The 12,261-nt window shown below is 49.7% G+C and overlaps 1 protein-coding gene across 2 annotated transcripts in view; it reads right to left on the reverse strand.

Annotated features, from left to right (window-relative positions):
* The window catches only part of UXS1 (UDP-glucuronate decarboxylase 1), a 56,928-nt gene extending 52,633 nt beyond the window's left edge, over positions 1–4,295 (reverse strand). For both annotated transcript variants that reach the window (XM_070379494.1, XM_070379493.1), the window contains exon 1: positions 4,131–4,295. In XM_070379494.1, coding sequence (XP_070235595.1) covers positions 4,131–4,224 — 94 coding nt within the window. In that variant the 5' untranslated portion in view covers positions 4,225–4,295. The remainder of the gene's footprint in view (positions 1–4,130) is intronic.
* Between the last annotated feature and the right edge of the window lie 7,966 nt (positions 4,296–12,261).

A 12,261-nucleotide genomic window follows, 5' to 3' on the forward strand; every position in this document is an offset into this window, starting at 1 on the left:
TCCATCGGAAGAAAAGGGAGCAAAGGACCACCAGGCAGAAGACTCTGAAACAAAGACCACATGCTTTAGTTTTTTAAATTAAGAGAAAAAAAAAAAAAAGTCTCATGAGCAAAAAATAATAGCAAAAACAAATGTTTTACATCACTGAAAGAGTTCGGTTATAAAGATGACAAAGTTCCCAAAAAGTTGAGCAAAAGTCTAAAATGATAGACGTGAAGAAACAAAATGGATGACACCTGGCAACCCCACACCTGTGGGAGAATGTTCCAGGGAGGGGGGTCGCCAAAGGGCAGTTCACAAGTTTTCAGAACTGCAAAGCAAGGACCTTGGTGGCCAGGGCTTGGAGGTGCCTGGCACATGTCACCAGCATCCGTGGACTGGCAGGTGCCCCTGGTTCCCTGCCACCCCCCACCCCGGCCCCAGCACTGAGGCCTCACTCTGGGAGGAGCTCTGCATGTGAGCACCGCGGTCCTGAAGGAGGCCAGTGATCCACCACAGGGATACCGTCCACAAGGACACACTCTGGGCACACGGGCCAAGAGAGGCCACCGGAGTGAGGAGGGACCAAGCCCAAGCCGAGGTGTGTGGTGGGAGGATGGCACCAGGGCAGAAGCAGCACCTAGGATCTCCCAGGAGAAATCAAGTCGCAGAGAGAGAGGGGTGCCGGCTGGAGCCTGGACCCAGGAAGGACGGAGACTTGCCTGAGAGGCTTTGAGGGGCCTTTTCTAGAATTCTGCACCACCCGCCCATCACTTAAATGTGAAGACGGAGAAGGCACGGCCAACACCTGCCAATCCTCCTCCCTGACATCAGGTGAGGTAAGTCAGGGGACAGGTGATCTCCAGGCCAACAGAGCCTGGCAGCTGAGGCCAGGGGCCTCTCCTTGGGGAAATCTTGGGGGAGATGACACAGGTGACAAGCGCTGGAGTCCAATGAGTTAACAGAGCAGAGTCATCAGCTCCAGGAAGAATAAAAGGTGATGGACATACAACCTGGCTCATGTTGATTACATTTAGTCGTACTGTGAACATCATGCTGTACTCAGTCCCTCAGTCGTGCCCGACTCTTTGTGAACCCATGGATGTAGCCTGCCAGGCTCCTCCGTCCACAGGATTCTCCAGGCAAGAGTACTGTCATTTCCTCCTCCAACATTTAGTCATACGTGTAAACATGAAATGCTGACCTCCTCAAAATCACACTAAGTCTATGTGGGGGTGAGCACGGGTGGGGGGAAAGTAAAGAGAATAGTCACCTTCTAAAGGGGAAAGTCACGAGGTATACAACAGTATCTACAAACGAAAAACTAGGAAGCATAGGATGCTATGGCACAAACACCAAGATCATCAGTTCAGAGAAGAGAAGCGCCTGCCCCTGGGCAGGGAAGAGATGCCTGGGGACACCAAGAAACCAGGCAAAGGCAATCTGACTTTCTAAACTGTACTCATGTCAAAAACACTACAGGTAATTCCAGCTGAGTCTCTGCCTAGGGATTCCTAGGAGCAGGTTGGTGTGACTCTCAGACAATCAGGCCTCTGAGCTCCTCCGACCAGTGACCAGCACTGACCTGAGGGCTACAAGGACTGGAACCCCATAGGAGAAAACATGTGTAGGCAAAGAACCCAGGGCAGCACAAGCTGGCCGTGCTCAGGCCCTGGGCCCTGGACCGAAGAGTTACACGCCAGGAGGGAGGAGGATAGGCCCTCATGAGCTCAAGAAACAGAGGAAGATGGGAGAGAGCCTGAGAGGACCAGGGAGAGACTTTCCAGAAGGGGCTGTGTGTCATTTGGCAGCCAGGACAGTTTTCTCAAACAAGGAGACAAGATTATTACATTAACAAGGAGAGCCAAGGCTAGAAATCACCGCTCTCAGTCAGGAGTCGCCATCTTGCTTTTCCTGTAAAGCGTCTTGGAGTTACCATCCATGCCCATTAGTGACACTGCCTGCACACCTATCTTAAACCTCACAGCTAAATTCACCCAAAGAGTGAGCTGGCACAAGGCCCGCCTGCTGCAGCCCGTCAGCCAGATCACCGCTTCATGTTTACGCTCCAACCCCCGCGCCCCACTCCCCCTCCCCCCCCATTCTCTGCATTCCTAGAACACGCCCTGCTCGGGATGCCACAGGGCGTCCCACTCTTTGCGACCCCATGGACTGTAGCCCGCCAGGCTCCTCTGTCCATGGGATTCTCCAGGCAAGAATACTGGTGTGGGTTGCCATGGCCTCCTCCAGGGAATCTTCCTGACCCAGGGATGGAAGCCAAGTCTCCAGCACTGGCAGGTGGGTTCTTTACCACTAGCGCGACCTCGGAAGCCCATTAACTCCCACACATGCCTCACTTCTCAGCTCAAGCCTCACTTCCTCGAGAAAACATGCTGGTTGCCCCTGTCAGGAGCCCTCATGCATTCCTTCCCTTCCTTCCTACCAGTTTGTAGTTTCACCCTCATTTAGGTGAGAACCTAATTTGTGGCCAACTCACAATCTAAGCCAGTGGTTCTCAAGTGGGGGGTCCCCAGAACACACCAACAGTATGTGAGGTGAAACTATTAGTTGGGCCACAGCCCAGACCTACTGAATCAGAAGCTTGAGATGGGAGGCAGCAGCCTGTGTTTGGAAAGCCCTCCAGGTGATTCCGATGCACACAGCAGGTTGAGAACCACTGCCCAGGTGTTCTGCAAGCCTTGGGGATCCCTGGGACCTAGCACAGGGACAAAGACAAGGGCTTGGCAGACAAAAGTAAGGACGCAGGAGGATTTCCTTATCTGCAGAATGGTGAATGACATTCCACGACCTCTGACCTGCAGAAGCCTCAAAATCTACATGGAGCCTGCGGGCAGACCTGGGTTCCAGTCCCAGGTCCCCAGCCCTTCTGGGCTCAAAATTTTGGTCTTTGTAGCTTCTCACCTGTGTGATCATCATTTGCCTAATTTCTCTTGGTCTTAACAGACTCACCTCTAGAATGGGAATAATGATGGGAACTATTTCCTAGGACTGCTGAGATACTTAAATGAGACAAGGAAACAGACTCACCACACATGGGGAAACTGGAAGCAAGTTTGAACATTGTTACTATAGTCCTAACAGGAATTACACAACTTGAAGCAGTCTTCCCCCTGGGGGTCTCCGCTTCCTAACTCAAGACTGGCATACACTTCAGAAGCCATCTTCCTCCTCCGCATACTTGCATCTAACAGCCCCCAGCTGGGCTGCAGACAGGCCAGGTCTCAGTGACTGCGCATCTGCCTAGAGCTCAACTGAAGCCACGTCTGGAGGTCCCCCTCAACTAGGAAGTCAGACCTCAGTAACTTAACCGGTGAGCAGGTGTTTCGTCTCAGCGTGGATCGGCCTCGTGGCTAGGATTCAAACGAGCTCACACTTGGTCCAATTTTGGTACTTGGGGAAATATTAATAGCATCAAGGAAAACACATTCCCATCCAATAGGTTTCTTTTTTTTTTTTTTTTTTTAAAGGGACGGCTTCTGCCTCTAAGACACAGGGTGTACCACCTGCCAACAAAGTGTCCCCTCCTGCCCTCTGTCCCGCAGCCTCCGGGAATGATGACAGGGGAACCACACAAAATGGAGCGGCGCCGAGACACCCCCACCCCCCGCGGTGCGCCTCGGCTCTGGGTCGACCCGCACCCTCAAAACACAGGCGCGGGGAACCCCTGGGGCGTGCGGAGACCTGGGCTCCGGGACCCCCCCACTTGACGCCAGTAGCCCTGGAGCGGACAACTCGGCGCGGGGACCCCCCTTGGCGCCAGGACACCCCCTGCCAAGAGACCCCCCCGGGCGTACAGACACTTGGGCGCCAGGACCCCGGGGCATCAGACCCGTGGGCTCCAGGACCCCTGGGCTCGGCCGCGGGCCGGCGGGGTCGGGCGACACGCTGGGCTCCCAGAAGCCAAACGCTCAGTAATTTTCCTGGGAGCAGACAGCCGCGATGGGGGCTCTGCCAGCAGACAGTCCTCACAGCCCCGCGTCCCGCCCGGCGGCGCCGCACGCTCGGGAGCCGTGGACCGCAGCCCGGTGTGCGGCGGGGCCGAGGGCCGAGGGTCCGCTGTTGGGCTGGCGGCCGCGCGCGGAGCGGGAGGGAGAAGGCCGCGGGCGGGAATGAATGGCCGAAGCACTCACAGGCCACGTAGGCGAGCAGCGCGATGCCCAGCAGCAGCTTCATCCTCCTGCGGCTGACGGCGGACACTAGGCGAAGCAGCGGCTGGCTCAGCATCCCGGGCCGCGCGCTGCGGCCGCCCGACTCCGAGCGCGGCGGCGGGGGCGGCCCGAAGGCCCCGCCCCGCCCCACGCGCGCTTCCTGCCGGCGGGGTCCGCGCGCATGCTCCGCGTTCGCCCCGCCCCACTCCGCAGGCGCAGTGAGGTGGCCCCAGCTGGCGGCGCGTGCGCATGCGCAAGCGAAAGCGTGGACGCCGCGGTGGGCGGTGCGCCTCAGACCTGGGTACCAGCGCGCCAGGCGGTTGCCGGGCTGATTTGTGCTATATTTGGGCAGGTGTTTGGAGTTCTTTACCAGCTCACTCTGAAAGTTACCTGTTTTCCCGGCTTGTTTAGCTGAAACAGCGGCAACGATTAGTGCCCTACATATCACTGATGTCCAGACTCCGTGCGTTTTACCCTCTGATCAGCTAGGACGTCTTTCTTTTAAAAATAAGGCGTTTATTATTATTTTAAAAAGTAGTGCTAGTGTTGTACAGTGAGGACAGACTAGGAAGGAAAGGGTGGACCGCGCTGTCTGCCTGCAGAAAAACGGATGCCTCGTTACAGGAGAGTGAGTGCACTAGCCATAGCTATGCGCCGAGAGCACACGGTTGCACGCGCTGTCCCGGCTCAATTCTTCCATAAGCGGGTATTGCATGTCTGCTCCCGGCGAGGAGCTGTGCCCAAGGAAGCACAGATGCCGAAGGAGTCCTGGACCCGCGGGGAGCTGGGCCCCTGGCGGGGGAAGACAGGTGCGCTCGGACCTTAGCCAAACCTGGACTGGAGCGACCCGGAGGGAGACCCAAAGTGCGGGGGCTGCAGGCTGACCTTATAGACCTTTCAGAGCGGCCCGCAGCGCTTCTAACCTCTGTGAACGCCGGGCTGTTTTGCTAAACAGTCGAATGCCCTTCTTCAACTTTGTTATAAACCTCCGAGAAAAATAACCATCACAATTAGCAATAAATCAAAGCAGTAATTGGTTACATCTTTCTAGCTACTCAGCACAAATGCCATGACTCTGTGATTGTAAGACAACCTTCCCCGTTCCAGGCCTCCCCATTAACCTTGAGAAATGTGGAACAAGAGGAAAATCGTTAAGCCCTTTCCCAGAGGAGGATTCTCACATCTGAAGCGGCCTCCTGTCAGGACGCCCACTCCTCAACACGCTCGCAACCCATTCCAGTATCCAAGAAGGCTGCCAGGTGACACTTTCTTTGGAGCCAGACAGAGACCCCCCCTGGGTGGGCTTCCAGGTAAGCACACCAGCCAAGGACAAATTTCTCTTTGTCTGGGAGTCTTTTTTCCTTGTTGACTCCATAATAATGAATCCACCTGCCAAGTAGAAAACCCCAATTCCGTCCCTGAGTGGGGAAGAGCCCCTGGAGAAGGAAATGGCAACCCACTCCAGTGTTCTTGCCTGGGAAATCCCATGGACTGAGGAGCCTGGCAGGCTCCAGTCCATGGGGTCAAAAGAGTACAATGCAACTTAGTGCCTAAACAACAACAACAGCAACTTTATTTCCTCATCGTTAACATTTTAAGTTTGGGTTAAACCTCTAATTTTTGAAAAGATGTATCTAGAACATGTAGTGCCCTGAGCTCCTCTGATCCTATGATTTCATGATTTTTATTTTACTTTTTTTATTTACCATGATCACTTTATTCTTCTAATTTTTTATTTTATATTGGAGTATAGTTGACTTATGATGCTGTTTTAGTTTCAGGTGTACAGCCAAGATTTAGCTATACATAGACATGTATCTAGGGCTTCCTGGTGGCTCAGTGGTGAAGAATCCACTTGCAATGCAGGAGACATGGGTTCAATCCCTGAGTCAGGAGGATCTCCTGGAGGAGGAAATGGCAACCCACTCCAGTATTCTTGTCTGGAAAAGCCCATAGACAGAGAAGCCTGGCAGGGTACAGTCCATGAGGTCGCAAAGAGTCAGACACAACTAAGTAACTAAACCACCACCAGACATATATCCATTCTTTTTCAGATTCTTTTCCCATTTAGATTATTAAGAATATTGAGTAGAGTTCCCTGTCCTAAGCAGTAGGAATTCCATGATTTTTAGATAAAAGATGAGCAGCAGAGATATGAGAAAAGATTAACATTTGCCCTAAGGCAAGATTAGATAGAAGCTGTAGGTGGATTCCAAGCTTTTTGGGTGTAGGTGGTATTTCATTGATATATATTTATCTGTTCAAGCAGGCCAGAAATTGTGAAACACATGCTACCTATGCACAAAAGTCCCTAAATCCAGCTTTCTTACCTAAGCCTCCTTTCTACCACCAGACACTGCTGCCAAGGTCTCCTGCCCCAAGGGATGAAGTGTATGGGAACACCATCAACAACTACATGTAGATGAGCCACCGCTGTCCTTATGACCCCTCAGGAGGTTGTGGGTGGCCCTGACCCTGATTTTCAGCTCAACCAAAGCCAGAATTTGGGAGTAAGCAGCAGTAAGTGCTTGCCCAGCAGATATGAGAAGGCTCCAGGGAAGGAGGTGCCACCTTGGACTCTTCAGGGAAACTGTGGGCTTGGGCAGGTCACTTCCCTGAGCTTCTCTTCCCTCTTCTGGCTGCCCACGCCCTCTGCCCCAGTGAGTTCTGTGCTCAGGTCCCCTTCCTGCCTCAACCTTGCTATCAGCTACTCCTTTTTTTCAGTGGATACATCAACAAGAATATTTTGACGGTGACTACTTAGTTACAAGGCAGTGTTCTTGACACTTGGGATGATTAAAAAATGAATCGTAATAGGACTCCTGTCCTAGAGTGTTAAGGGCCTAAGAAGAGGGGACTTCCCTGGTGGCTCAGTGGTAAAGGTGAGGGGCATGCATTTGATTCCTTTTGCAGGAAGATTAAACATGCCTCAGAGCAACTCAGCCCATGCACCACGACTCCTGAGCCTATGTACCTAGAGCTGGTGATGCTCAAAATGAGAAGCGTGCACACTGGAACTAGAGAGTAACCCTTGCTCACTGCAACCAGAGAAAGCCTGTACAAAGCAAGGAAGATCCAGTGCAGCAAAAAAAAAAAAAAAAACACTAAGAAGAGTAGGGCTTCCCTGGTGGCTCAGATGGTAAAGAATCTGCCTGTAATGCAGGAGACCCAGGTTTGATCCCTGAGTCAGGAAGAAACCCTGGAGAAGGGAATGGCTACCCACTCTAGTATTCTTGCCTGGGAAATCCATGGACAGAGGAACCTGGCAGGCTATAGCTCATGGGATCGCAAAGTCGGACATGACTGAGCAACCAATACTTTTCAAGAAGAGTAGAAAACCTCCGTCTATTCTGTGTCCACCAGGAGCCAGGCAGGGACTGTGATGTGAGATGCTCACACGTGTCACCTCACCCGAGTTCTGTAACAGCCCCAAGACACAGGGTTGCTGATGGGACTGTGCTTAATAGACAGAAAACAGGCTCTGAAAGTTGTCAGTGTCCACACAGCTGGGGTGGGAGGGGGGCAGGGGGATGCTTTTGGGAGGAGAGCGAAGGCATGCAGAATCCATCATACTTCATGGTAGAAAGTGGTGAGGACCAGGACAATGCAGATGAATGGCCAAGGCATTCACAAGAAAGAGACATCACTCCCTGGGAGTGTGGTTTGCCCAGTTAATTGGCTGAACAGCTTCCCGGCTCCAAAAGCTGAGTGTTCACAACTCTTCTGTGGTGTGCTCATTCCCATGTGAATGAGCAATTGCTACAGATCAGGGCTTTTCCTGTTTTTTGACCAGCGCACCTCCCCTTCCAGGTGAGAACAGCAAGAGGGAGGCTGTGCAGAGCCAGGGCTACATGGGCTGAATTTGAAATCCCATGTAAGGTTTTTGCTCACACACATCAGGCAGGGGCGTTGGGGAGGGAAAGGACTCTATAGGACATAGTGGAACCTGTTTGGCCGGAGGAACAGGAAAAAAAGGTGCAGATAATGTTGGATAAGAAAGCCTCTAGCAATGTATCTGAGAGTGCAGAAGCCAGGCCTCCAACCCTTGTGCACTTCACCTGCTTTTTCTTCCTGCTACTTTTCTTATTAAGCCAATGCTTCCCTGATGGCTCAATGAGTGGTGAAGAACCCGCCTGCCAATGCAGGAGATGTGGGTTCCATCCCTGGGTTGGGAAGATCCCCTAGAGTAGGAAATGGAAACCCACTCCAGTCGGTTTTCCACTTACCTGGGAAATTCCATGGACAAAGGAGCCTGGTAGGCTACAGTCCATGGGGTCACAGAGTCAGACACAACTGAGCGAGTAACACTTTTTTTTTCTTTTTATATCCAAAAGATTGGTTGTTGCAAACAGATACAAAGATTAAGGTAAAAGGATACAAAGGTTAAGGTAAAAGAAACAGATCTGAAAGGGAGTCAGATGTGTTCTTCCTGTTACAATGTGACAGCTTTTCCCCTCTGCACCTCCCTTCTCCATCTGGCTTATGTGCCCCAGAGCATCTGAGCAGAGGGTTTTGCCGACAATCAGCCAAGATCAGGTTGAGAAGTAGATAATGCTGCTGGGACTAGTCATTTTTAAAGTGCTTAATTGTAAACTTCTGTAGAACGTGAAGGATCTGCTGAAGGAACTACTGAGCTCTTGTTGCTGAGGGGAGGGAAGAAAGACACTGCCTTTGGGGTCTCCTTAAGGTTTTCCCTCTGCATCCTTTGGGAAACATAAACTGTGATTTGTATATCTGACTGGTAATATCGTCTCTCCACTAGAGCCAGGTTTCTGATGAGCAAGTAATAAATTCTGGTTGTTAATGTGCGTGCCAGCTGTAGTGTGAATGCCCAGTGAATACTTACCAACCAATGGACTTGGGGGAAGTGCCAGATACAGGCAAATTACATTTTTTACTTGTTATTTTCTGAAGTTTGCATTGGCTATTAAAGAAGATGATTTCTCTGGGGTGTGTTAAGTAATTAACTTCCCATCAGCGAAGATAAAAAGCAGTCATCAAACATACATCACAATTCATAAAGTCCGCTTTTGACAATAATTATGTGCCGTTGAGAGGCAGATACCTTGCCTTTTCAACAGGCACCTTATCTACTGTGAATCTGTTCACTATTAGAAGTCCAATTAATTTTTAAGCACTCTAACTACATGGTTATATGGTGATACCAGATGATTTTGAGTGAAAATTCAAAAGCCTTGCAAAAAAAGGGTGGGGTTTAAAAACCCATCTTTGTTTTTTTCTTTCCCAGAAGAGGTGAAACCTGTTTGAAATGGAAAGGAGATCTCCTAACTGTTTGGAAAAGATGATCCATTCCCAACTGCTTAATTAGTATCTAAATCGCAAATTAGTATCCTATATCACCCTTTACGGGGGAGGACAGCCTTGTAAAATATGCTTGGTCAAGTGGGTTTGCGTAATATCCAACTCTCTTCATTCCTTTGGCGGAATACCAATGATGTTCTGAGTGGGCTGCTGAAAATGTACCACAGGACGTCACTTTGGCTCACCTAGACGTAAGTTTGCTCTCTAAATTATAAACAAGTTTTCAAACAGAAATGCAGTTGGGAAGTTTACTAGTGCAATACTTTCAATACTTCCCTCAGGAGTAGGTAAAAAGGACACTGTGGTTTTCTTTAATGATCCTCTCAGCATTTTAAAACAAGACAGAGCACTTTGATGAGCCATCAGAGATCACACATCCGTAAGCAGACTGCTTAAAGTGGAATATGAATGGTCCCCACTTGCCCATGATTGTGCAGGAACTGGCATCAGAATGGCTTTCCTGTTGTGTCCTACTTAACCCATCCTGGTCACCCTGGGGTGATGCAGGGAAAGCAGCCTCCTATCCAGGAAAACCTGCACTCACTGGGCAGGCCCACCTGGAAAAAGCACAAAACCTCAACACAAGGAAATGTATCCTGTAAACTAGGCATCTGAGAACTGGAGGGGGTCATCCTCAAGTAGGGATTAACCTGAAAGGACCAATCCTATAAGGTTTCTTTAGGAGATGAATTTTGAGTTGGAATTTTTAAAAATATTACAGGACACAGTCTGACTGAAAGAACAAGGGGAGGAAAGAAGAGCCACTTTAACTTTTTTGTTTGGTTCAGTTCAGTTCAGTTCAGTCACTCAGTCGTGTCCAACTCTTTGTGACCCCATGAATTGCAGCACACCAGGCCTCCCTGTCCATCACCAACTCCCGGAGTTCACTCAAACTCTTGTCCATCGAGTCAGTGATGCCATCCAGCCATCTCATCCTCTGTCGTCCTCTTCTCCTTCTGCCCCCAATCCCTCCCAGCATCAGAGTCTTTTTGTTTGGTTGGTTAGTTATTTTGGCTGAGCGGTGCTGCTTTCAGGATCCCAGTTCCCCAACCAGCGTTTGAACCTGGACACTCAGCGGTGAAAGCGTGGAGTCCTAACCACTGGACCACTAGGAAGTTCCATGGGGACTTTAGGGATACAATGCATGCTATGTATGCACGCACATTAAGTCGCTTCAGTTGTGTCTCTTTGCGACCCCATGTAGCCCCCCAGGCTCCTCTGTCCATGGGATTCTCCAGGCAAGAATACTGGAGTGGGTTGCCCTCCTTCAGAGGATCTTCCTGACCCAGGGATCGAACCCATGCCTCTTTCATCTCCAGCATTGACAAGAGGGTTCTATACCACTAGCCCAATACAAAGCTACACAGAGCTGGAATGCAGGCTGGCTTTTGTTTGCCTAGGACCTCTGTTAAAGAAAATTTGCAGATAATGTTAGACCTTTAAACCAAATCCTTTGAAACAATTCTGCTCGGGAGTCATCCATCAACTTCCAGGAGGACCCCTTTACTTGTTCTGTCAGCTTCTTTCTCAGTTCTCCTGTGCGGATGTTTGTATCTTGGGGCACGCAGAGGTACCTTGTCTCCTAGTTTTGTTGTAAATGTTTTCTGTGGGTTTCTCATTTTGATGTCTAGTTGTTCTGTGTCTGAGCACCACTGATCTTCCCCCACCCTCCCTTCACTTAAGGGATCAGCTCACCACTGCACCCATACTCCATTTAAGGGAGTAGGTAGGGTTAGGGTTAGTTGTTAACTTGTTACTTGTTTTTGCTCCCTCCTCCTGCTCCAGCACAAGTCCCAATAAAGCCTGAATTTCTCATCTGGCCTCAATTCTTATGGATTAAAGGGTCCAAGAACCCACATCGGTAATACTTGCTTTGTACTGAGAAATGTAAGTCCTCCTACTTTGTTCTTCTTTTAAAAGATTATTTTGACTATTCTGGATCAACTGCAATTTCATAAGAATTTTAGAATCAGTTTATCAATTTCTACAAAGAAGTTGGCCGAGATTCTGATTGTTGTTGTTCTGTTGCTCAGTCATCTCTGACTCTTTGTGATCCCATGGACTGCAGCAAGCCAGCCTTCCCTGTCCTTCACTTTCTCCTGGAGTTAGCTCTAACTGATGTCCATTGACCCACTCAGTACTCTTGCCTGGAAAATCCCATGGACGGAGGAGCCTGGTAGGCTGCAGTCCATGGGGTTGCTAAGAGTCGGACACGACTGAGCAACTTCACTTTCACTTTTCCGTTTCATGCATTGGAGAAGGAAATGGCAACCCACTCCAGTGTTCTTGCCTGGAGAATCCCAGGGATGGGGGAGCCTAGTGGGCTGCCGTCTATGGGGTCGCACAGAGTCGGACACGACTGAAGTGACAGCAGCAGTAGCAGCCTCATGTCCATTGAGTCAGTGATGCCATCCAACCAATAGGAATTGATTTAATCTGTAAATCAGTCTGGGGAATATTGCCATCATAGCAGTAAATCTTTAGATCCATGATCATGTGATCCTTCCCCAGTTATGTAGATGAAATTATTTGTTTCATAGTTTTGAGGTTTAAGATTGTACTTCTTTTAAAAAATTTACTCCTATGTTTTCTTTCTGTTATTCTTTTTGATGTTATTGCAGATGAAAGTGTATTTTAAAATTTTATTTTTGGATTGTCCTGAAAGTTTTCAAAAGTACTTTTTGTTATTGAAAATTTCAAACATATGCAGAAGTTCATTGCCATCAGCTTCATTAATTATCAAGTCACAGCTGATCTGATTTCATTTTTATTCCACCCACTGTTTCCACCC

Source organism: Bos mutus, chromosome 11, assembly GCF_027580195.1.
Source record: "Bos mutus isolate GX-2022 chromosome 11, NWIPB_WYAK_1.1, whole genome shotgun sequence".
Classification (NCBI taxonomy): Eukaryota; Metazoa; Chordata; class Mammalia; order Artiodactyla; family Bovidae; genus Bos; species Bos mutus.